Here is a 27,395-nt window from a genome sequence, read left to right as displayed (position 1 = left end):
ATTGCAATTCATGAATCTTTTTTTTAAATATTTTTTCAATAATCCATAACAGTTTTTTTGCACTTATATGGGATTAGAAATGTTTTCAAAGCCATTAGCATGTAGTAAACTGTAAAGATCAGTTGATAAATAAAGTTTTTTGAATGGCAAGCCATCCTTAGCAACCATACAAAAACAATTGTAGAAAATGAATGATTTTATTGTTAAAATATGTAACTTTACATTTGTTGTGCCTTTCACCAAATTTTTTACTGTGAATTCAGACCCTGTATCTTCATTAACACTTTTTTTAAATATATTTATTTTATTATTTTTTGTTGAGCACTTTACAAGTGTTTAAAGTCCGCTTGTGCAGCCATACTACTTTAATTTGTTTTCTACACCCAACCAAGTTACAAACTCTATATTCACACCCAACAAAATTACACAACCTTTTTGGGTCTAGCTAGTTTATTGTTAAATACAATTTTCGTAAGTGTAAAATTTAACATGAGTATGCTTTGTAGTTTTTAAATTGGAATAAATGTTTATTAGTTGTTATGTTTACAATATAAGAAAAGGATACATTATACTTTTTATATATTTTATTTTTATTTTAATTATCTCATAAGAAATTGAACACACACACACACAAGCACACACATACATATATGAAATGTTTTTTTATCGTTGTTGCTTAAATGAGAATAATGTTGTCAAGTATAACATTTATACTATATAATCTATATAATTTTTGACTATTTGTTGTTTTCTCTTGTATACTTAATTCTTATGTTTAGTGCTGTGTTTTTTATAAGCATTCACACAAGAATTCCTTAACATGAAAATAATTTCCAAGAGAATTATTTGTGTAGCAATCGTAAATAATGCCCTAAAAGAATTATACAAATCATTAATAATATTCAAAAGAGTTATTTGAGTAGCAATCATTGCACTTTTTTTAGAAATTCATTTTTAAATAGGTATATTATTTTCTCGAAACTCTTTCTTATCTTGTTATAGTAATATTAATAAATATTTAGAGTGGTAAGCATAACTGACACTTAAAATAGTTAAAGAGACCTGTTTTTAGTTCAAATAAGATTATATTTCGAGGTAAATTAGAAAAAGCTAGTTATGGTTTTCCTGGTTTCTATTATCAGGTTGATTATAGGAATCAGGAAAACATTAACTAGTTTTTTAATTAGTCATTTATAACAATTGTTATTCTGAAATGTTTATCATGCATCTTGATGCGTGAAAAATGCTTTGCAATTTTTTTTTTTTAGGAAAAATATCTTTTCCTGCCATTCAAGCTGCCCCAAGTTTTTCTAGTACATTCCCACAAATCTTTAATGGCAAAAGCAATATTCCTTGCCTGATTCCTTGTGCAATTGATCAGGTAATGTTTTTAAGTTGTGAAATTTCTTAAATTAAAAGTTTTTTTTTCCTTTTAATTACAAAACTATTTAAAAACAAGCTAAAAAACTAAAACAAAGTCATCATTTTTTATGAAATGTTTATGAAATAATTAACATTTTGCTGTTCAAAATACATAATTAAACTTATGTATGTTTGCTAAATATTTTTTAATAATATTAATTATTATTTTCTTTTGCTTTTTTTTTTCTCAGCAATCTTCTGAAATGTTTTGTTTTGCTTTTTTTTTTAAAGTAAAACTCTACATGATTTTAAAAATATCTCATAAACATAGGACCCTTATTTCCGAATGACTCGTGATGTGGCTCCTCGACTGAACTATCTTAAGCCTGCGTTATTACATTCAACATTTTTTCCTGCGCTTCAAGGAGCTAAAACAAAGATGAGTAGCAGTGATCCAAATTCATCTATCTTTTTAACTGATTCTGCTAAGCAAATTAAAGATAAGGTTGTATTTTTATTAAGTTATTTTTTCAATTTAAAAAAATTGTTGATATTAAATTTGTAGGTAGTTTATCAGAGTGTTTTTTACAAATTTAAGTAAAAAATATAATGACAAAACTGTTTTTATTAAAACCGTAAAAGTTGTTTTTTAATTTATTTATAAAATTAAATATAATAATTATAAGAGTTTAAAAAATATTGTTTCATAATAGTTTTGTTTGTCATAAAAATTTGTGTCAAAAATCTTATTTATTTTAAGTTCATTATCTTATAGATAAACAAACATGCATTTTCTGGTGGAAGATCAACTCTAGAAGAACATCGTTTAAAAGGAGGAGATATATCAGTTGATATACCATTTCAGTATCTAACATTTTTTCTAGATGATGATGAAAAGTTGCAGCAAATCAAAGAGGTACTAATTAGATATTAAGTCATAATACCATATATATATATATATATATATATATATATATATATATATATATATATATATATATATATATATATATATATATATATATATATATATATATATATATATATATATTTATATATATTTATATATATATAATATATATATATATATATATATATATATATATATTATATATATATATATATATATTATATATATATATATATATATATATATATATATATATATATATATATATATATATATGTATGCATGTATGTATTTATTTAGCAGTAGATTAATTTTCTCTGACTTTTATAAACAGGACTATTCAAGTGGAAAGTTGTTGACTGGTGAAATAAAAAAAGAACTTATTGCTGTACTGCAACCCCTTGTAGCGCAACACATTGAAAGGCGTAAATTAGTTACAGATGAAATGGTTAAAGAGTTTATGACCCCACGACCTCTTAGTTTTAGTTATTAATGTATTCAATATGAAATATATAAATATAAATATATTTATTAGGAAGTTTAGAAATGTTTTTGTTCTTTTTTTTCTTTCAATTTTACGATTATTTTTACAATACAAATATATATATTTTTAAAATGTTGTCATCATAAGGCATAGAGTTGTTTTTGTAAAAAGTTGTTGTCATAATCCAAAATGTTCATCCTAAAAAAGAGTTAAAAAAGAATTTAAATTTCTTTTTATAAAAAATAAATTGCTATTGGCTACAATAAAAAAAGGTTTTTAGTCAAAAAAATTGTTTTTTAGATAATTTCTATAAATTAAGGAGACATTTAACATTGTTTAAAAGAAACTTTTGTCAGTAAATTTAAGTTATATTAAAGTATATAAAGTTTATAAATAGAATATTAAATTGGGATTGTTTTTTTACTTTTTAAAAATTTTAAATTACTGAAATAAGAAATGCTAAACACAAGGAGTTTATTAAAAAATTTTAAAAGGTGCAATGGTAACCTGTCAGCTACTCTAGAGAAATCACCAGTTTGGCTATCTTTATCAAATTGTGTTTATGAAAATATTTCATTTGAAGAATATATTTATGAAAATGTTTCTTTTGATGTTTTTGATAGAATTTTATTCATATGGAGAAACACTCCTTCTGTTGTGATAGGTCGTCATCAAAACCCTTGGAAAGAAGTCAACTTAAAGAAAATTGAACAAAGCGATATCAAACTTTGTCGTCGTAATAGTGGGGGTGGTGCTGTTTATCATGATTTAGGAAATGTAAATTTTACTGTTTTTAGTAATAGAGAGTTATACAATAGAAGAGAAAACTTGAATTTTATTGTAGAATTTTTTAAAGAAGTTTATAAGATCAATCTTAAAATAAATCATAAAGATGATATTATATTTGAACGCTTTAAAGTTTCAGGTAGTGCAGCAAAAGTTGGCTTAAACAATGCATATCATCATTTTACTTTATTGTGTAACACTAATGTTAATTGTTTAAGTGAAGTCCTACAGAATTCTTTCTCACAAATCCAAACTAATGCCACGCAAAGTGTTTCCTCACCTACCAAGAATTTGTTTTATAATGGATTTGATTTTGCAGATTTTGTAAAAAATTTAACAGAATTTTACCATATTAGATACAAAAGAATAAGTAACTATGCACAGGTTCACCCAATTAATTATCCTATTTCCCATAAATTGGATTTGCTAAAAGCATGGGATTGGACATATGGTAAAAGCCCTAAATTTTGTGTTGATGGAATTCTAATGAAAAAAGGTTTGCACATTGGAGTTATTAGTATAGTGGTTCAGAAAGGAATAATTGCAGAAATACAATCATCATGTGAGCATAATGAAAAACTAAAGTATTTTGTTGGGATTAGATTTGACCCTTATAAAATAATAGGTTTATTAAAGCTTTATGATGTAACAATACATTTTTAATACTTATAATCTTTATTCTAAAAAAAAATTATTTTTTGTTTTGTTTTTTTGTTTTTTAAGTCAAAAATTAGATTGTTATTGAGGCAAAAAGTTTTTTTAAAGAATTGTTTTTAAAAAAATTTTATTAAATATCTGCTAATTTTTTACTCTACTTAGAAATAAACTAGTTTTGCAATAATTTTTACCAGTGTTTTTTTTTTATATGCTTGTTTTAAAAAACTTTGTAGTTTTGATGTTTTAGATTTAATTTTTAATGTTTTCTTTTGCATCTTTTTTTCTACTAAAGCAATAAAACAGTTTAAATTAATATAGTTTTTTGAGTTTAAAGTTGTATAGTATGTTCATATCCAATTTCCGGAACTAAATTTGATGTTTTTTACATGCTGGAATGGGAAATTCTTCAAAGAAAGCATCTAGTTTGACAAAACCTTCACTAGATGAAAGGCTGTTAAAACTTTTTGACGTAAGTTTCATATTTACATATATTTATATTTTTATTTGTTTTATACCCTATATACATATATGCATACATGCATGCGTACATATCTATGTATGTATGTATGTATGTATGTATGTATGTATGTATGTATGTATGCGTGTATGAAAGAGTTATCAAATTAAAAATAGAGAGTTTTCTTTTTAATTAGAACTATAGAGAGTTTTCTAAGTAAGGTAGCGGTGTAGTGCTAGAGCACTCGCTTCATAAGCAGTTTCCAAGTTTGATAGAGCGTAGTACCACCATGTCCCTGGTAGTACTACGCTCAACATGTTTCTCCGCGAGTTGAGAGAGGGTTATAACTAGTGATGTTCGGATTAATCGGTATCGGCATCGGCTTAATCGCAACTTTTTGCACAATCGGTATCGGCAACGGCCTCATTTTCCGATTTTCCAACCGATGGTATTTTAATATTTTTATCCTGCATTATGATAATAACTAAATAATAAATAAACTATACATTATGCATTACTTAAAATTTTTTTGATAAATTTTTATTTTGACTTTGTTTACAGGCAATATTGTTTATTCTCAAGATGATGTTTATAAGCTTTAATTTAACAGCTGAATGTACTTATACTTTTACTACCATTGTGTTGTTTTTATAATAATTTTATTTTGTGTTGTTCTATTGTTATACTTAAAAGTAACCTATTTAAGCATTGTTTTCTTTATGTGTTCAAGTATAGCCTACTATATTTCTATATTTTATTTGTTATTTTTGTTTTATTTTAATTCACCTCCCCAAGGCCACTGCAATTGAGGAGGCTACTTTAGATTTGGTTACAACCTTCTCTCAACTCTATAACTTCGAAACACAAACCTTGACAATAAAGACCGCTGAGTCGAGAAACAAATTTAGCGCAGTACTACCAGGGACATGGTGGGGATAGAACATCACAAAATAAAATAATTATAAAAACAACTTAATTATCTAAAAATAGTTTAGATATCTTAACAACATATGATTGTTGTTTCTAAATTACAATTAAATTAATAAAGAATTCTAACAAACTGCTTATGATAGTACCATTTTCTTTTTAAAAAAGAAATGAAAAGGATTCCTCGAAAATTGTATTTTATTTTTTGAAAGTTTACTTTTATAGTAAAAAAAACTAAAAAATGTATATTTTTTTAACTGTGTTTTTCTAATATCTTTTAAAATAATGGTTTGACTCTAATTTGAGTCCAAGTATTTAATTCATCCATCGTTATCAGCATTGGCCAAAAAAGTGCATCACTAGTTATAACCACAATTAATTAGCCTCCTCGCCTGTAGTGGCCTTCTCGGCATTGAGGAGGTGAATTACATTTAAAAAAAGGAACTAGAGAGAGTTAACTAATTAGAGAGTTTTCTTTCAAATTATAAAGAGAGTTTTCTTTCTCTAATTAAAGTATACTGGTTCTTTAATCATAATATTCTGCTAATATGCAATTTTTGGTAGTTTTGAAATAAATTTAAAAAGGGCCATAATTTTTGAAAAAGTTCTTGGAAAAGGATTATCCCATGAGACCAGGTCAATAATATCTCTCTCTATCATTTAGATTCCTGAATCGTCTTTATGCCTAATACCATTTGAACTAAGTTTAAATCTTCAATATTTTTTTTCACATCATTAAGATGATGTTTATCTTTTTTTGTGTGTCTGTTTTTTATTAGTATCACAACAAATTAATTAATTTGTAAGTAACAAAATAATTTCAAAACAAAAGTTAGTAACTTCGTTTAACATATATTAAATCCTTAGATTTTTTTGATCGTTAAAATGTTCTTTTATATATATCTATTTTGGAATTTTATTAAATTTGTTTTAATTTGACGACCCACCCTTGATAAATAAGGTTGGGTCCCCAAATTTTTTTTTCCATTTTTTACTTCCAATAACAAAAGAAAGTTGCATTTTCATATAAAGAATACTTTTTAAAAAAAATGTAGTTTATTTATGGTGATTTTAGTTGACAACAACTTTTATTAAGGTAAGCGGATTACATTTTTTGTAGTTCTTTGTATATTTGATGGTTTAATATTGGTATGGACTAGTATTGGATATTGAGTTTGATACTGGTATGGTTGGATGGTTTGATGGTATAATACTGTATTTTAATAGAGTTGTTCCCTGTATATGGAAAAATAAATTATTTATAAAGTAAATAAAATGCTTTTTGAAGTATTTTAAAATTTTATTGTAAATAATTTTATAAAATACTTTTAAAAATGTTTTAAATTAAAAAAATTTAGAGAAAGTAATTATATTACAATTTTTATAGAAGAAAGTGTCTGTTTTTTTATTATAAAAATAAAAAATGCAAATAAAAATATGTAGTCAAATAAATACAAGTGAACTTCAATTTAATGAAAAAAATTTTACTTTTAGAAACTATGCAAATATGAATTGCTAGATCAAGAGCTTTTTCTGGTAATTTTAAAATTATTTTTTTTAAATTCATTTATTTTTTAAGATTTTAATAATGTATCATATTTTTAATTTAAATTTAGTTGATGTAAAACTTAGGATTTGTACTATTTTTTTTGTAAAGGAGAGAAAGAGAACTTTTAGAAAATAGGATAATACTTAAAAAATTTTAATTTATTTCAGTTGTTTTACATAATTTGGATCCTCTTTTTTATTTGTATAAAAGTCTGTTATAAAAATCATAAAATCACATTTTTTTGGTCACTATATTCTTCTTAACTGGTCACTACATTCTTAACTGGTCACTACATTCTTCTTCACTGATCAAACCACTCTTTCCCAGACCTTAGTCTGTTGTTATTATTAAAGGCAGTTTATAAAATTGCTGTTTATAAAATTCTTAGATTTTTAAAACAAATAAAATTTTATTTTGAAATAATCTATATAATGATACTATTGCATAAAAAAGTGTTTTGAAAATATAAATTTTAGGAACACTTTAAGAGTGACGATAACAAAGGAAAAAATAATGTTGGTTCCTATTTGTTCAACTGGTATTTTATTGATTTGCTTAAGGCTTCACCAATATCAAGAAAAATTTTTGCTGAAAGAGCACAAACAATTTTAGATTATGGTAATTCTTATTATTGATATTACCCTATTACATATAAATATTGTGGTTTATTATACAAAATTTGTTTTTTCTATTCTTCATATTCTGTTTATATAATATTTACAATCTAGTTTAATTTACATTAAATTTATTTAATTTTTTGTTAAAAAAAATTAAATAGTTTTTTGATTTTAAAGACAATTTTTCATAGATAAAAAAAAATTTTTTTTTACAAACAATTTTTTACAAAAATTTAATTGATATTAAAATTTTTTATTAATCTAAAAAAAATTAATTTTTTTTAAATTTAAAAATTTTCAATTTTTTTTAACATGAGATTTTTGAGGGAAAAAAAAAAAGTAAAATGTTGTGACTAGTAATGATGATGCTTGCTTGGGCAGTGATTATGGTAGTATTTGTAGAAAAGAAAAGGTGTAACCTTAGGATGATGGTAAAGAGATTAAAATCTAGCAACTAGAGCAGTTTCAGCAGTATTTACAATGTGTTTTTGGACCTTGCCTAAAAGAGAGAAGGTCTTAAAAGAACTAGCCCAAATATAACAACAGTGTTCCATACAAAAAATTTACTAAAGAAGAAAATGGGAGTAAGAAAATCTCAGTCTAAGACTCAGTCCAAAAGTTGAGTTGTTCTTCTAACAAATGTTAGGATGTTAGGCATCTGCCTAGCCACTGATACAACCCAACTATATACACTTTATACTTTAAAACATTTGCTTAAAATCATGATTTGGAGTGCCATTTTAGCCAATCGAAGTTACGGTTTATGGTTTTTCTCCTTACACCTTAATAAATTTCCATACTAAACTTTGTTATACTAAAAAAAATACTAGAAATATTAATGAACATTTTGAATACTTAAATTTCAGCATGATGTAGTCCCCTGTTACAGAAAATCCAGTTTGTAAGCAGTTGATTACATGACAATAGGTTTAAGATTGTAAGCAGTTGATTACATGACAATAGAATTGTGAGAAGTTGATTAAATGAGAATTAAGATTACATGAAGATTAGGATTGTAAGCAGTTGATTGCATTAAGGTTGTAGGCCTCTTTAACCTAACCTCAATCCTATTGAAAATTTGTTTGTAATGAAAATGCCATATGATTAAAAAAAAAAACTTTTTTATATGCATAAGCAATTGCATGTATAATCAAAATGCACTTAGTTGAGTGAGTTTAGATTTATTTTTAGATAACACTTTTTTTACATTTTGTTTTATTGAAAAAAAGTTTTTTGACATACATAAAATATAAGTTTCAACTAGTTTCTCCGCGCAGCGGCCTTGTTCGTCAAAGTTCGTGTTTCGGAGTTATAAAGTTGAGAGAGGGTTATAACCACTATTAAGTAGCCTCCTCATCTGTAGTGGCTTTATCAGCCTTGAGGAGGTGAATAACAAAAAAAAAAAAAAAAAAAAAAAAAAAAATGTGAAAGAATTACAGATATACATGTAAAAAAAATGCACTTCATTCAATTGTAGCATTGAAGAATTTGAAGAAAGAAAAAAAAGTTTAAAGACATTAGTCATTATAATATTTGGTTAGAAGTGGCTGCAAGAGCAGGTCCAACTATGTTTACAATGCGTTTTTGCACCTTGTTTAAAAGAGGAAGGGCATCTTTTGAAGATCCCCCCCCCCAGATATGGCAACAGTATTCCATATAAGGACAGATTTGAGATAAAGAATAGAATCTGATAAAGATAAAGAAATTCTTGCTTAAATTCTAAATTTTGTGAATTATTAGAGTCTAAGCAGGAAATCACTTTAGATACAGAAGCTAGAGTGATATGAATGTCAAGAAATAAATCAACGTGTTTGTCGACTATATCAGGTAGAATGCAACTAGTGGAATCAAGAGATGATATTGATGAAAAGTTCTTACCAAACAATTCAACTTTGTCTTTAGGTGAAATGATAAAATCGAACTATACAAGAGAGGTAGAATAACAGATTTGCCCGTATTATAGATACTATTAATGATTCTCCAGAACTCACAAGAGCTTAATTTTTGAAATGAAGTACAAGACTTTATGACCTGAGTATAGCAAGCTTTAGCATTAAACAAAACCTTTTTACAATGGTTTTTAGCAATAGTAAACAGACATCTGTTTTCTGGAGAATTTTTTTGCTGATAGATATGGAAGTAATGGTTTCCATTGGAAATTGCAGCAGCATAATGTGAGGAAAGCCATAAAAAAGAGTGAGGCTTGGCTTGGAATTGTTAAGACAGAATAAAAGATTCCATGTCAGTCTGAATCCAAGAAGTTATGTAAGAAGCACATTTGTTTTGACAAAAAAATTCTACCCAAGAGTCATCATGAAGAAAATCACGAAAAGAATTCCAGTCAGCTTTAAGGTAGCTTACCCCTAAAGTCTTTGCCTAGGAAGCCTTCTACAAGACAGTAGCTGGATACGTTTAACATCTGCCCAAAATAAGTATTTTTATCAAGACACCATCTCTAGCCTTTACTCAACCAAGAGTCCCAAAGCAGGGGGTGTTTTAAGTACGAGTTGGCTTCTTCTAGCCTTTGCCTAAAAAGGCATATCCTACTAGGCTGCAGGACAAGAAGTATGTTGTACTGGGTTACATGTTACCAGTAACAGGATAATCCTGACCTGACTTTATGACCTGACAAAAAATAATTTTATAACTTTGACCTTTTCAGATTGTTTTAAATTACATAAAATGTTTTTTTTAAAAAAGTAACAAATTACTTCTTAAAGATAACAATATTAACAAGATTAACAATAAACAAATTTTGTTTAAATTATTAAAAAATATATATTGCATATTTTATTTTTTATTTGCATAAATGTATACATTTATATAAATGCATAGAGGTATGTATGTGCGATTGCATGCTATTTCTGACAAAAAAAATTTCTCTTTACCAATTATAGATGGTATTTTAAAAGTAGAATATATTAATGATATTTATAAGTTTATTAATATATTTAGTAATATTAGTAATTGAGATTTTGTTTTATTGTTTATGATTTGATCTGTACTTATTTTTTCATCTAAACTTGAGTTTAAAGGGCCAAAGAAATTTTGTTTCAATTTTTTATTTTACTTTTTATATTTAATTTTCTTTATCTTTTATTTTTATTTTTTATATGCATCTTATATACAATAAGGTTGAATATTTCATCGCATTGGTTTGACGAGTGTCTGATTTTTTTTATATTAGGAGAATAGCAATTATATCTTTTTTTCTTTTTTTTTAATGTCTAAATAAAAATATTTATATGATTATTTTTTATTTATTCATGTACTTTTATATATCAATCAAAAAAAAAAAATACATAAACAAATAAAAAAATAATAGTATAAATAATTTTAATTAAACATTTAAAAAAAATTAAAAGATTTTTTTAAAATTCTCCTAATACAAAAAATTTCAGTTAATAACCTTTTCAAACCAACGCGACGAACTATAAAACTTCGATCTTTGTTTTTATAATATTAGGCGAACTTTTTTAAATTAAAAAAAACTTACATCTAATTATCATTTAATAAAAAACTAGCTTTATTTAAATTATCAAAAAGTATTTAAAAAAAAAAATTATTGAAATGCATTCGTTGTCGCCGTTGGTTTTAAAATTAGGAATACAAATTGTTTAAAAAAAAAAACTTTTAAAATAAAAGTTTTATTTCATATTCCATGATAATTTTTTTAAATAACTTTTTAAAACTTTATTTAAAAGCGTTCAAGTGTAAAAAAAATTTTTAGAAAGTTTAAATAGTTAAATAGTTTACAAAAAAAAGCAACATGTTTTCGACTTTTAAATTTATGGATTCATCAAAAAGTTTATTAAAAAAATCATTTTCGGTGTTGTTTATAAAATTAATTGTTCAAATTGTTTTAAAAACACTTATACTCATAAAAAATATACTTTTAAAAAATATATCTTTCAATAATATAAATAAATGTCTTTTATAGCATACAATCTTTAAAAGCAGTTTCTCGCCTTATTACCTTAAACTTTATTTAGCACATTTTTCAAAAGTTTTCAAAAATCTAAAAAGCTGTGGTTAAGTTATCGCAAAAAAATAATAAATACATGGTCAGGAATAGAGTGTGATTGCATGCCTTTCCTGTCCACAACTGGTACAGGCGCATTAAGTGAACATTTATATCAACTGATATTTATGGATTGGCTCAGCAGAATGAAATTGACTGATTTTTTTAGGAATAGGCAGCTAAATCTGCATGCTTGTATATATTTAATAGATACAATTGTATAGGTTTTGAAATAACAGCAGTATGATGTATTATTTTTATTTTTTATTTAGTTTATAAAAGTCAGAACGAAAAGATTAATTTGTATTTTGATATCCTAACTAATAATCAATCCGATTTCAATGAAGAAGGTAAAAAGGTCTGTCACTTGTTTTACCATAATATAAATTTTATATATATATATATATATATATATATATATATATATATATATATATATATATATATATATATATATATATATATATATATATACAGGGCATAACAAATTGATGAGATGCAAATGTTTGTTAAAAAAAAGCCAGAAAAACGAACATCACGTTTCTTTACTTTTACTTAAGAAAATGTTGAAGTTCACTTAAAAATTTTAAAAACAAACGCATTAATTTTTTTCCTGATAATTATGCGATTTATTACTTTTAAGTTTAATAGCTAAGTACTCAATTGAAGAAAGTATGTTAAAGCATGGTTTTTACATTGGTTTACAAAAGCATTTAAAATTTTAGTTCAAACAAATGCATATGCAATTACTTTAAAAGAAACCATGCTAAAACATTTATTTCTTCAAAAGTGTGCTTTTTTTTAAATTTTCTTATATTGTTAGATTAATGTTTGATTGCATACTAAAAACACCTTTAAAAGTTTTAAAAAGATATTTTAAGCTTTGCTGAAATATATATAATCTAATAGAATATAATATATTCTATATTATAGTTCTATATTATAGAGCAGCTCTATAATATAGAAATATAATATAGAATATATTATATTCTATTAAATTATATATATTTTATATATTATACATACACAATATTTATAGTTTTATATAAATTATACATACACAATAAAAAATGAAAACTATAATAAACATAATAGCTCTATTAGAGATGTTTAACAACACCAATAATATGATATTTTTATTATTAAATACTTAATATTTTAAATATAATAATATCTTATTAAGTACTTAATAATTCAATATAATAACTTTTATATATATATATATATATATATATATATATATATATATATATATATATATATATACATATATATATATATATATATATATATATATATATATATATATATATATATATATACATATATATATATATATATATATATAAAATTAGTAAAAAACACTTATCTAACTTTTATCTTAAACTCGGAGTTTCACCATGGCTGGATCATCAGGAAGAGTTAATTATTAATTATTGCTCTGTTCTTTAAGAACATTGAGCACTCTATTTGTAAAATACACTAACATAATTTACATATATATATATATATATACATACATATATATATATATATATATATATATATATATATATATATATATATATATATATATATAATGAGTTATATAAAAGTCATAAATTAAGTTTTTTGAAACAAATGAATGAATTCAACCTCCAAAATGAAAAAAATTGTATAATAAATGCAAACCAAATTTCATTAGATATAATATAGTAAAAAACCGCTTTTTAATGTGCAAAATACTCAAAATCTATATTTAAAAATAACTTTTCAAAATAAAACTACAATTAAAGTATATATAATATATTTATATGTAATATAAAATATATATAAAATTTTCCACAAGATAACTTTAAAATTTCCATTTGGGTTCCTTTGAAGAATGCGGGGAATAAAGATAATTGTTAAAAAATATGTTGGGAAGGATTCTACAATCTTTTTTTGAAACATTGGTAAATCTTTAAAAGCCATATACCATCCAAAAACAGTTAGAAAAGCTAACAAGACAGACACAAGTGTACAGATGATGAAATAAAATGTATAAATAAACTATTTAAAGAGCAAATAATATCTCTAGGCAAACTTAAACCACCATGATTAATCTCTCTGACATAATCTCCAAACTGGTCAAAACAAAATGATGTAATGATGTGTTAGATTTTATTTCTATTGTAATCACTATTAAACAAGCTTTTCTCTTCTGAGGTGAACGATTAATAACTTAATGAGATTAATAACTTCTACTTATTAACTCATCCATTACAAGCTGTTTAAAACTTTACACTAAAAAATGATAGTTTATTACTCAAATCAAATACAGTTAGAAGAAGTGTTATGAACAGGAGCGTCTAGCAAATGTCTTGTGTAAGAGTAAAATTTCTAGCTGACTCATGATCTTTTAACAAAAACCAAATATTGACTTACTCACCTTCAACAAAACGTTGATGATGTTTGCTAGTTTATTGTGTTGTTATATATAGAGTTAAAAAATCCCTTTTAACAAACTATTGCATCTATCTTCAAACAATATAAAATGATAGCAAACTCATTTTGATAAAAATATTGACTTGAGCCCTTTTAATAAAAAGCAATTCATTTATATAATGGGGTAAGGGAGGTGGAGTTAATTACTTGTTACTTCAACTGTAAGATTCCCTTTAAAAATCATTTTCACTAATTCCTCTGATTTATAAGCTTATATAAATCCCTCTAGGTCTTGGATGTTGCATATAAACAAGATTAATTTATATTGCATATAGGTGATGTATGAGGCCTAATGGAGAAAGTTTTCTATAAATTTTCATAATGCGTTTTATATATTATACATAAGATCTTGCTAAATTTTTATTGACATATATCAAATATAATTGCTAAAATAAATATTTTTTTTTTGCAGACTTGACATTAGTTTTTGAAGATTGCTGTAAATATGGAATTCTGCTGGCTATGGACAGCTGTGTTATTTTAAAAGAAGATGTTTTAATTTGCTCTATGGTTGAGTCATGTGTAAGTTTTATTTAAAAACAAAAGCTTAATATCTTTTATGTAACATTTTCATTAAATCAGATTAATTCAATTTTTTTTTTAAGTTAAATGGCGCAACTTGTGTTTCAAAAAAAAATGTGAAGAGTTTCCTTATAGATGAAAGTTTTTATATATTTGCTGGGTTTGAAGCTTGGCTTTTTGAAAAGTTTACTGGATCTCCTTTAAAAACAAATTTTGAGGTTAGATTTTTTATATTGCTTCAAATTGATTAACAGAAACCTGATGTTAATGTTTAATGTTTTGTTCACTTTCAAACATAAGGTAATATATATATATATATATATATATATATATATATATATATATATATATATATATATATATATATATATATATATATATATATATATATATATATATATATATATATATTATCTTATGTTTATATATATATATATATATATATTATATATATATATATATATATATATATATATATATAAATATAAATATAAATATATATATATATATATATATATATATATATATATATATATATATATATAAGTTTAATTTTGTTGTGAGCATATATTCAGCAAGAGTGCTCGATGAATGATATCAGAGCTATATAATTGATTTTTTGACGAGACTAAATAAAATTAACTACATGATTTTTTACTGCTAAAAGTTTCATGCGTTTAGCAATCATCCGGTAAAAAATACAGTGTTTTTTTCATTAAAAAATATACTCAATAAACATCGTGGCGTCCAAAAACAATTACAAAACTATAACTATTTGCGAGCATGGTTTGGTTTTTTAATCTTTGGGCTCGTGGTTGTCAAGCAAGAACTTGTTTTTGTGACGGCACTTAGGTATAATTTCTGTTTTTTTATTTAATAATTTTTGCATACCTTTGTATGATGTTATGCCAAGTTTTTCATGAAGGCAAACCAAGCATTTTTTTGTTACGTTGCTATTTGCGGGACTTGTTTAATTATTGACCAAGTTAATTTTGGTGTCATTTTTATGTTTTCTTTTATCTGCCATATATACTTTGAAAGGGTGGTTGAATTTTTCATATTTTTATTTGTGAATGAGTGTTTGTGGTTAGCCCATCTTTTCTTCCATTCACTTTCTGCTAGGCCAATATATACTTTTTCTGGGGTGTTAGGGGGGATACTATATATTTATAAATAACATCAGAGGCTCTACATTTTCCTATTATAGGGCAGTTTTCTTTCTTTATGCAATTGCAGGGTGGGTATTCTTTTGGTCTTTCTGAACTAATTTTCTTGTTGTGGCTTTTTATTATACTTTCGATATTTTTGGTGCAGCTGTAACTCAATTTGATAGTGTTTCGATTGAATAGTTTACTTGGGGGTGGGATGTTGGAAAGTGTTTGTCGCTTAAGTTTTACTGTATTGTCGCTTAAGTTGTACTGGGGGTTAAACCATATTATATTTCTTTTTCTTGTCTTTTTTTCTCTTTTTTGGGCGTTATACTTTAAATTAAAATTAGTGAAGCCATTTCTTCTTAATTCATCTTCGTATTCTGGTATAGATAAATTAAATGTTTTTTCGTTTGAGGAATTTTGTGATTATCTGTTGTTGATAGAGGTAGGGATTGGCTTTATTATTTGCGGAGGGTGGTTGGAATCAGAGGGGATGTAACATAGATATTCATTTGGTTTTTTGAAAGGTTGGTAGGAGCTTTTTTCTAAGTTAAAGGATACATCTAAGAAGTTGATTGCGGGTAGGTTTGTTTGGATCTCTATTTTAAAACCGATCATTTTAATAACTCTATGATTTTTCGTATTCTATCAATTTGTGATCCAGTTTTTTTACGAAGTACCATCAGACCAATGTCACGATATAGCCCAACATCTTCTTTATTTATTATTTTAGATAGTGAGTCTAATAAATATAGGCCCACCAGTTCACAAACTTCTGCACCGTCAAAACAACCCATTGTGACATCAAAGCAGTCGTGTGCTAAGTTTTTCTTCCATTTTTCGTTTTTAAAAGTAGCAAGGACTTTCTGCAATGTTTAATGACTCTGATTAAAAAACCAAACCAAATAGTTATAGTTTTATAATTGTTTTTGAACGCCACGATGTTTATTGAGTATATTTTTTAACGAAAAAAACAGTGTATTTTTTACCTGATGATTGCTAAATGCGTGAAAATTTTAGTAGTAAAAAATCATGTAGTTATTTTTATTTAATTTAAGTGTGTTTAATAGTTCTATATTGTATTTCATATTTTATTTCATTTATTTATAATGTATTGGTCTTGCCTCATTGTCTTTCAGAAGAAGTCTTTCACTTAATAAAACACTTAAAAATTAAAATTTTGAAAAATACTCGGTTTGAAATAAAAATAACGTTTGAAGAAAGATCCTTAACACACACACAACAAGCTTCGGCACTCTACAAATGGTAACTGAACACAATTTCACGGTTTTACTTATCAAAACATGCAAAATACAGTGTTGCTAGCAACAAAATAGTGTTGCTTACACAATAATTTGTAATAATGTTGTAAATAATTATGAAAAATTGTGAATTTTACGTTTGAAAGGTGAATTAATGCTGACAATATAACAAAAAACGTGATGGCCCTATTTCAATGGCCACCCACTGTATATATATATATATATATATATATATATATATATATATATATATATATATATATATATATATATATATATATATATATATATATATATATATATATATATATATATATATATATATATATATAGATAGATATATATATAGATATAGATATAGATATAGATATAGATATATAGATATAGATATATATATATAGATATATATATACTTATTTATTTATATAATCCTCAGTTAAAGTATGTACACTTCCTGCATGTTCTACCTATTTAAGCCAGTCAATGTACGTGTACTAGGGTACATCAGGAATTTCTTTTCATTCTAAAAGCTTAGGAAAAGATGTAAAACTTAACTTTACATAAGAATATATCATTTCCAAAATTTTTATCTAACAAAGTTTTGATACCCAAATTTAAATTTTTAGAAATTAAAACTATGTAAAATCTTATTTTAAAAAAATATACCCTTCATTGTATTTAAAAAATTATTTTGTAGGCAACAGGTGGTTTATCCATATCTTACCCAAATGATATTTTGAGAACACTATTAAAACACTATTAAAATAACAATAAGTTAACATATCTTTCAAGTCTATTGACTTTAAAAGCTTAATAAAATATTTGTGTTTGTTTTAAACACAGGTAACAACTCTTTACGTTGAACTCTAGCTCTAATATACCCATCTCTTGCATCTGGTCTAACTACCAACATAGATGGTACTGTCACTTTTTCAGCATGTTCGGTACTTTGGGTATGAGTTTTAACAAAAAAAAGTCAATAAAGGTGTTAATAAAACAATTTCTTGTACTTCTCATTCAACTTTTCCCATTTAACTAGCTCTTGAATAGTGCTACAAAGTTCAGACTTAATTTGCTTATCTCCAAGGATATTATTACCCCTTAGTTTTTAAATATTGTCAACTGTAAAGTAGCAGTCTTCTGAATTATTATTGAATATCAAAGAGATTAAAATACTTTTATGGTTTACATACCAAGCTTTTAACTGGATGTAGGGAATACATCCAGTTATAAGCTAAATTATGTCACAATTTTTTTTTACCCTATCAGGTTGATTTCTGAGAATTCTCTATTGAGAAAGAATGTGATAGAAAGAATCTTCAAGGTTGTCTTTTACTTTCATGTCAAAAAAAAGTTTAGAATAAAATTGTAAACAGAATAAGGCAAGTAACTCTAGATTTTTTAATTCTGCTCAGTTAATTCATGTTTCCTTGTCCACTTAAATACTATTCTCATACCAGTAGTGAGCCATCTAGCATGACCATATTGAATTTCTTTTAGGTTTGGTGGCAGTACACTAACTGCTTTATATAGCTTGTAGGATTGTTTTTGATCTGTTGATGTATTTTTTAGTATTTTTTACTGAAATGTCAACAAAGCTCTATCCGTCTGGAAGAGCCTTGAATTGAGGGTTACACTCCATTATATTAACATCAGGAAGAAATTTTCCCACAGGACCTACAAATCTAGTACTGCATGATGTTGGTCCACAGTTCCTTCTATTAGGTGATGCAAAAACAGCTTATTTGAATGAAGCATGCATATGGCACAGTGGCGCTTGTGACCTAACAGTTTTTCAAGACGCGTTATAGCGCCATTTATCCAGCATGTGGCAATTAAAGTATCTTCTCCAAATACTAAATATGGTTCAGTAAGATTATGCTATTTTAGCATTAAAAAAACCTTCAGCAATCTTTTTAGTTGACTTATCTGGATGAATAGGTGCATCCAGGGTAAAATGACCAAGAATCATCCACCAGGTTTTAAAATTTATGTTTCTAAAGTGACTGTCAGCTTCTTAAGTGAAATGTTTTGCTCTTTGATAATAATAAGGTGTAACTGTTCATTTGAATCATTTATGGTTGCTCTTGTTGAATCTTTTTTTCCATCAAAGTAAACCCCAATATTATATGTATTTGGAAGTTTTGAAACATCAATTTTCTTTGCATTTACCATAAATTTTTTCCTCTTGTCAACTTAGAAGAATATTAAGCAAGGTAAAAGGATTTAGGGGTGTGAAGTTCTGCTACAATTAAATCTTGCAGATTACTTGCAGCGATTGCTGCAGTTGTGGCAGGTGAAATCTCAAAACTATAAAATAAAACTAGTTAATGTTTATTTTTATTAACTAGTCATCCAATAATTTGCTGCAATAAAACAATAATATATATAATTTTATGCAAGCCAACTTTTGTTACTGTTTTGTTACAAAGATTCATCAGAAATGAATGATCAAATTAATAAAACTTCAATTTATATTTTTAAAATTGCTATTTTTTAAAATGTTTTTTTAAAAAGGGTAGTTAATGTAAATATTATTTGAACTCATTTATTTTTATAGTTTTTTAGGAGAAACTTATTTTCGTGCCTACATTTAGAAATTAATTCCGATCTTTTGTTTAATAAACATTCTTGATTTGCATGTGTAATTATTTCAAATTTTTCTTGTAGGCATAGAAAATTTTGAAATAATTTATTTTTATAGTTTTTTAGGAGAAACTTTTTTTCGTTAGGCATAGTATACATTTTTTGGAAATATTGATTAATTAAAAGAAAAAAATATTGATGATTTTATACTAAATTGGTCTATCCTTAAAACAGCGCCTGCATATAACAATATTTCCAAAAAATGCATACTATGCCTACAAGAAAAATTTTGAAATAATTACACATGCAAATCAAGAATGCTTATTAAACAAAAGATCTTAATTAATTTTTAAATGTAGGCACGAAAATAAGTTTCTCCTTAAAAACTATAAAAATAAATGAGTTCAAATAATATTTACATTGACTACCCTTTTTAAAAAAACATTTTAAAAAATAGCATAAGTAACTATTTCTAAAGAATTCTTTTTATAATAGTGTCAGCAAATTCCACAAATGTGTGAAAATTTACAGTAGTTAAGATATTTGCAACTTCCTGTAATTTAATTTTTGGTATAAATTGAAGTTTTATTAATTTGTTAATTTGATCATTCATTTAATATATACATATATATATATATATATATATATATATATATATATATATATATATATATATATATATATATATATATATATTCTATAGTTTGTTTAGATAAGCATTTACTCACTATTTTTGCTTATCTTTACCGCGTTTTTAGAAAATGAAAAAAGCAAAGAATAATGAAAGAAAAGATTGCTGCCTTTGTCAAACCCTCAGACAATGTAGCAGCACTCTGCTGCGAGTCAGACTATTTGTCAGTCGATGTATGTGCTGAAGCCCCCGGCAGCAGGCTATTTTAGTGTCATGTCATCTAAACTAGCAATTTAAGTTAAAAATAGAGGTGCAATTTATGTGCTTTATTTTTGCAACTTATGGAAGTACACATAAACAAATCATTCTCACATAGAAGTATTGTCAGAGGAAATGCGGTGAAGTCCATAAGTTTATCTAACTTCAATATAAATTCTTTGTTTAATTTTACTTTAGTTCTTCCCCATGCATCCTTTTCTACTTTAGCAAAGAGTTTTTATTCGATAATGTAGCAATTTTTCCCTAATAATACATGGTTATTGAAACTTAACATTTGCTTTTCTCTATTGAGCAAAAACAAGTGAAATTAGATTACTAGCAAGATCTCTGTTAGAATATTTTGCTTTGGTATATATTCTTTTGTTTTTTCAATGAAATACTTTTTCCAATAACTGTTCTGTACTAAATAATTAACACATTAAATAAAGAAATAAAATCCTTTCCAGGTCCAATAAACTCTGAAATTTTAGTAGTTGATGAATGTCTAGTCTTAGCTTTTGACATAATTTAGGAATAACTTGATTAAATAACAAGTAACAAATTAAATAATAACAGACTATGATCTTATAAAGATTTTAAATAGTGGAGAGCTAATTCAAATTGTATTTAAAAATTGATCCTGTACTGCGATCTTTATGAGAGTCTAATATATAAAAATGGATTATATTTATTTTATACAAATTTATTTTTGATTCAATATCTAAATGTGAAAATTTGGGTATTAAGACGTTTTCTAATCAAAAAGTGGTCCATAGCAAACCTAGCTTGAAATTTAATTTACATAAGAATTTTTCCTAAACTTAAATTTTACTTTTTCCTAAACTTAATTTTTTTTTTTTTTTAACATAAGAATCTCACTGTGCCCTAATGTACACTTCCTGCATGTTCAGTTTATGTATGTACAGCCTTGCTAGTCCTAAATGAATCAGTCGATAAAGCAAAAATGAAAAAACAATTTAATCAAACAAATAAAATTAAATAATAATAAAAGTAAAAAAAAATTAAAATAATCTGAATTAAAATAACCTTCTGGTATGTATAGTTGCTTCTGGTGTTTAAAGTTCTTCTTTCTGTCTTAAGGTTTTTCTGGTCTATAAAAATGCGCATTGGTGGTTTCTTAAAAAATAAAAAAATCTCAATTAGTTTCCTCTATTATTTTATTGGTTTTTAATTAAAGTGTTCTTAATTTTAAACAGAAAGGCAACTTAAGAACTGTTTTTTACCATAAACAGTAAACTTACTTGCATTTGCTAACTTGCTAAGTAATTAAAAAGAATATAAAAAAGAATTATGTTTTTGAAATATAAATTTAATTAAAACGTTTATTTGTCATTTTTATTTTTTTTATTTTATTTGGAATTTCAATAAAACATTTTTAATTCCATTGGTCTTTTGTTAAAGTTTAATCAGAAGTTAATTATAATGTTTGCGTTTTCACTTTTTACTATAATTATAATTTAAATAAAACATTTTTTAGCCATTTTTATTTTAACAATTTTATTTAGAATTTAATTAACACATTCTATTTTCTGTTTTTTATTATTTTATTTAGAATTAAAATAAAACGTTTGTTTTGCTATTTTTATTTTAATGTTATTTAGAATTTAAAATAAAAGTTCATTTTGCCGTTTTAAATTTATTTGAAACAGCAAATAAATTTAGGTTTTAAAATGCAGACAAAGTTAAGTCAGCATTGCTAAATGCTGACCTTAAATCTGAGGGCTTCATGTTATATGCAAATCCTACACTCAGGACCATCCCTAGGCAGAGACAACTGGGGCAAGCTGGCCTGGGCGCTGCAGGAAATTATTTTTTTTTAGCGGTCTTCATAACTTCATAAAATATCTTTACCATTTTAAACTTTAAGCACCCAACATTTTTAGTCATTGACTTTAATGGATATTTCAGGTTGTGTACATACGCAAAGACCTAAGGTCTCCAGAAAAAGTTTATTTTTTACTTTTTAGTCCATTTCAAAAATGTTGCTTTTTAAGTAAATAAATATATTATACATTTATTTACTTAAATAAGTAAATAAATATATTATATATTTATTTACTTATTTAAGTAAATTTACTTAAATAAGTAAATAAATAAATATAAGTTTACTTAAATAAGTAATATTATATATTTATTTACTTTTTCAGTCCATTTAAAAAATATTGTTTTTAAAAAGTTTTTTTAATGTATTTTTTAACAGTTTCTTTTGTTTACACTAAACTAAAGTTTCTTGTAAGAATTTTTTTAACAATTTCTTTTGTTTATGTAAAGTTTTTTTTCGCGTTGTTTATTTAAAGTTTTTTTTTTTTTTTTTTTAAATTCACCTCCCTAAGGCCGAGAAGGCCATTATAGATGAGGAGGTTACTTGTGTTTATAACCCTCTCTCAACTCTTTAACTCCGAAACACGAACCTTGACAAACAAGGCCGCTTCGCGGAGAAACAAGCTCACCACAGTACTACCAGGGACGTGGTGGGAATGAACTCGGAACCTCTCGCTTATAAAGCAAGCGGTTTATTAATTTCGCTTATTAATACTGAACTTTTTAAATTAATTTCGCTTATTAATACTGAACTCGTGTTTGTTTTGCACGGACCATAAAATATATAAACCGACAAGAAAGTAAGTTAATAAAAATGTTGTAATCAATAGTGACCTAAATGATCAATTAAAAAACCTATATTATGAAGAGTTTATGCTTTCAGAAAACAAAGTTTTGTACTGTTAATTTGAATTTAAATATTTTTTTATTGCAAATGTTAAAAAAACTGTCAGGTTCTCAGAGAAAAAAAATAGCCAAAGACCTTCTGACACAGCCCATAAAACTGTTTTAAGTAAAGTGACCAAAATGATATATTCTTTTCATTCTCGTAGTTCTTCATAACCTTGTGAATCAAACATTTTGTGTGATAAAAACTCCTTAAAAACATCTAGTGAGACCTTCACTCTGTCTTAATCTAACCAAGAGGAAGGTAATGTGAGTAACCCTCTGTTGTATAGTTCAACTTCTTCAGCTAGTTTTGCCACATGTTTATCAACTTCATCCTTGGACATTTGTAGCCCAAAATCTCAGGAAGCATCAAAGAAAAGCCTGAATGTAATTTATAGTCTATAATAGTTGAAACAGATGGTACAATTACAACGGATTTTTCACACAGAGAGAGACTGCATCATTAAAATGAATCCAATACCTTTCCTGATAAGCAATAAAGAATATACTAAAACCAAAAAGCGCCATTTTTCAAATGAATTTCGATACAGGGTAGCAAAAAATGACAATCAAGTAAGCAGCTTATTAGAACCAGTTACCTGAGCACATTAATAACATAAGTATCTCTATCATGACAAAAGCGCAACAATTTTCTCCCGGTGATGAAATTTTAAACTTTTTAAAAATTTAATGGTATTCCATCCAGGAATAATAATAAAGTAAATATTTATAATAATAAATAAATAAGAGATTAGTAGAGGTAAAGAATAGGAGTAAGATAATGAGGAGCACGATAAAGAGAAGTAACCATAACATGCTAACTTTGCAATTAATTGTATTGTATGAGAGTTTCAATGTCAGTAATAAATGATTATCCAAGAAGTAAAATAAAGGAAAGTAGAGGACTTAGTGAGAGGGTTGCCATTTATTAATATAAGAGTGTCCACAGTATTGCAATAGTTGTTTGCAATAAATAACTGAGTTTTGTTGAAGTTAAAGTTCACAAGCCACTGCAAGCCCCAATCTGTCAAAGTAGTGAGATCAGATTCAAAATCGGCTGCATGTTCTAAGTGATCGAAATGAGAAGACTTTTTATCAAGGCAGGAGTATAAAATTGAGTTGTCAGCAAATAGAGCTTTTTTATATTTAAGGTTGTCAGGAAGATTATTTATGTAGATAAGAAACAAAACAGGACCAAGGTAAAAACCTTGAGATACCCAGAAATTACTGTAAGTGAAGAAGAGTGCTTTATTAAAATTATACTTCAAGGACAACTTTAATAAAGAAAGAAGTCAGAAAGAAATGATTTAATAATCTCAAAGACTTTCCCAGATCCATCATATGAAGCAAGTTTATGGATAAAACCAACATGCCAAACTTTATTGAAAGCTTTAGATATGTCAAGAGTATTACCCCTTGCCTTGCAGCCTCCATCTAATGCACAATAGAACCTTTCAGTCAAAGCAGTTTGCAAAAGTCAGCTGTAAAATGAGAAGATTGAAACCATATTGATTTTCAGACATTAAGTTATTTTACTCAAAATGGTAAGTTAGACATTTGTTGATAAAAGACTCAAAGACCTTGCAAATAATAAAGAGAAGAATAATCAGACAATAGTTGAAGGGGGTTCCAATTTTAAAAAACTCTGTAGTACATTTTAACTCGAGTTTTTAAAAATTGGAACCACAGATGCTATTTTCCAGCAGTCTGGAGATCAAGATTAAGTCAAGCATTTATTGAATAGTTTAGAGAGAATTTAAAGTTCTGGAAAACACATTTGTAAGACTACGACAAGAATGTTGTCTGGACCACAAGCTGTAGAAGAGTTTAATTAAAATATGACTTAAGCTACAGAAGCTTTAGTGAGTTAAATGTCTAACAATGGGTTAACCTGATTAGCTAGAATAGCAGGAAGAGTATGGCCTTTAGATTCAAGAGTCAAATTAGAACAAAAGTTCTTTGAGAATAGTAATGCCTTATCCTTGGGAGAGGTAATAAGATCAATACCATGAATTAGAGATGGAGTGTTAGACTTACCTTTGTTAATTACACTGTTGCGGATTTTCCAAAAGTCACTCAAAGTATATATATTTGAAAAAACTCTGCTAACTTTTTGATGCAACCATAGTAATTAGAAAAATTCACTCTTGATAGTTCTGAAATTTTATCAAACAAATTTTTTTTTTCATAGTGTTTAGAAATATTATATATATATATATATATATATATATATATATATATATATATATATATATATATATATATATAAATAGAAATAAATATTTAATTATGGTTTAAAGTTTGAATAATAAAAAAATATTAAAATATAAAAATAAAAAAAGTTTTATATTTAAAGTTATGCAAGAAACCCTCGAACTTAGTTTACACATAAATTATCAAAAGTGTCATCATTTAAACTAGTTTGTAACTTAGTAACAAACAAACTAGTTGGATTTTTTTCTGCTTTTATAGAAGATGGAGGAAAGCATAAGAAAAGATTTTAAATACTTTCTAAAGACCTTGGCATTTGGCAATTTAATGTTTAGTATAGTTCAAAATTTCTTTAAGTGATAAGTTACTATTTAATCCTTCAGTTCTTCCTGTTGCATAGTAAATTAAAACTCAGACTCAGATACTGCTTTTACTTTTAGTTGAGTTTTAGGTTATCCTTGTGTAGAAATAATGGTACATATACTTCTCTTGCTATTTTAGCAATTTCATTTTTGTTCAGGCAAATAAAAAGGTTATCTGGCAATATGTTGTATCGTTGTATAGTAAATATTAATTTGATTTAAAGTCATCTGAGATCATATATAACACAGAATATCTGTATCGTAGTGTCTGGAATAGTAAAACTGGTCTTCTCTATAAGCTTTTTTCTTATGGTGTATCAGTTAACATATTTAAAATTATTGAATCCTTCCTTACCAATTTTAGTATAAAAGTTGTTTTTTATGGACAGCACTATTCTTCATTTCCTGTAACTTCAGGGGTTCCTTGAGGTTCTATCTATGGCTCTATACTTTTTTTAATTTACATTAACAATCTCCCAGAAATTCTCACATCTAAGGTGGCATTGATTACTGATGGTCCTACCATTTATTCTTGTCTTGATAAGAAGCCAGCACTCTCTGATTGCTTGGAGGAGGCATTTGAGCTTGAAAAGAATCTCACTTCTGCTATAGGATGAGGCTCTCAGTGGCTGGTGTACTTGAACTTAGATAAAACTCAATTTTTCAGCTAATTGTAATCATAACAGTCTAAATCTTCCTATATTTATGAACAGTAATCTACTCTATGAGTCATCTACCCTTTGTCTTCTAGGATTAACTCTTACTTCCAATCTTTCTTGGAAACCATATATCAAATCAATTGCAAAATTAGCATCTGTTAAGTTTGCATCTCTTTATCTTTCTCACCACTTCTTACTCTGGATTCTATTCTTTATATCTATATATCTCAAATCCTTTCTTGTATGGAATAGTGTACATAGTTGGACCTGCCCTCGCAGCCAACCTTCAACCATTGTCACATGGTTGTAATGTTGCTTCTCTTTATCTTTTCTATAAATACTATAATGGCTGCTGCTCTAAAGAGCTAGTGTCTCTTGTACTGTCTACTAAAATTCATTCTCGTGTTACTCATCATTCAATTAAGCCTCATACTTTTACTGTGGCTATTCTTAAGTGCTCAAAAAAAAATTTTTTTTCTAGTTTTTTTCCTTGAACATCAATTCTTTGGAATTCGCTCCTTTCATCTTGTTTTCCTGATTCATATATTTTTTCAATCATTTAAATCATCTGTTAATCATTATCTTGCTTCATAAGCTTCATCTTTCCTCTTCTAGTTACTTTTAACTCTAGTAGCCTTGTTGGAAGTGAAGTTGTTTAGAAAAAAGGAAAAAAACACGAAAAAAAAACCAATATTATAGCTTTTTCTTTCACTAATTCTTTCAGAGACAATTTAACAACATTTGTTCTTTAGGATTTTGTTTTGAAAAGTTAATAATTTCATCAGAT

General features: G+C 25.9%; 3 protein-coding genes across 5 annotated transcripts in view; all 3 read left to right on the top strand.

The window, feature by feature from the left end:
- Positions 1-2,819, top strand: part of LOC100201243 (tryptophan--tRNA ligase, cytoplasmic) — a 34,907-nt gene extending 32,088 nt beyond the window's left edge. For both annotated transcript variants that reach the window (XM_065805346.1, XM_065805345.1), the window contains exons 7-10: positions 1,269-1,381; positions 1,694-1,867; positions 2,138-2,278; positions 2,607-2,819. In XM_065805346.1, the coding sequence (XP_065661418.1) occupies positions 1,269-1,381; positions 1,694-1,867; positions 2,138-2,278; positions 2,607-2,765 (587 nt within the window). In that variant the 3' untranslated portion in view covers positions 2,766-2,819. The remainder of the gene's footprint in view (positions 1-1,268; positions 1,382-1,693; positions 1,868-2,137; positions 2,279-2,606) is intronic.
- Positions 2,820-3,165: 346 nt separating this feature from the next.
- Positions 3,166-4,247, top strand: LOC100198886 (lipoyl amidotransferase LIPT1, mitochondrial). Its single transcript, XM_065805342.1, has one exon. It carries the CDS (start codon positions 3,213-3,215, stop codon positions 4,203-4,205), a length of 993 nt encoding a protein of 330 aa, XP_065661414.1. The 5' UTR covers positions 3,166-3,212; the 3' UTR covers positions 4,206-4,247.
- Positions 4,248-4,479: 232 nt separating this feature from the next.
- Positions 4,480-27,395, top strand: part of LOC100202453 (uncharacterized) — a 52,472-nt gene continuing 29,556 nt past the window's right edge. Inside the window, exons 1-6 of one of the 2 annotated variants that reach the window (XM_065805340.1) lie at positions 4,480-4,668; positions 7,078-7,119; positions 7,609-7,750; positions 12,043-12,120; positions 14,649-14,758; positions 14,842-14,976. In XM_065805340.1, the coding sequence (XP_065661412.1) occupies positions 4,594-4,668; positions 7,078-7,119; positions 7,609-7,750; positions 12,043-12,120; positions 14,649-14,758; positions 14,842-14,976 (582 nt within the window). In that variant the 5' untranslated portion in view covers positions 4,480-4,593. The remainder of the gene's footprint in view (positions 4,669-7,077; positions 7,120-7,608; positions 7,751-12,042; positions 12,121-14,648; positions 14,759-14,841; positions 14,977-27,395) is intronic. The other variant, XM_065805341.1, reaches the window with a different exon arrangement.

Source organism: Hydra vulgaris, chromosome 09, assembly GCF_038396675.1.
Source record: "Hydra vulgaris chromosome 09, alternate assembly HydraT2T_AEP".
NCBI classification, from domain to species: domain Eukaryota; kingdom Metazoa; phylum Cnidaria; class Hydrozoa; order Anthoathecata; family Hydridae; genus Hydra; species Hydra vulgaris.
The sequence above is the reverse complement of the archived record's forward strand: the minus strand, read 5'-3'. Positions and strand labels throughout refer to the sequence as shown.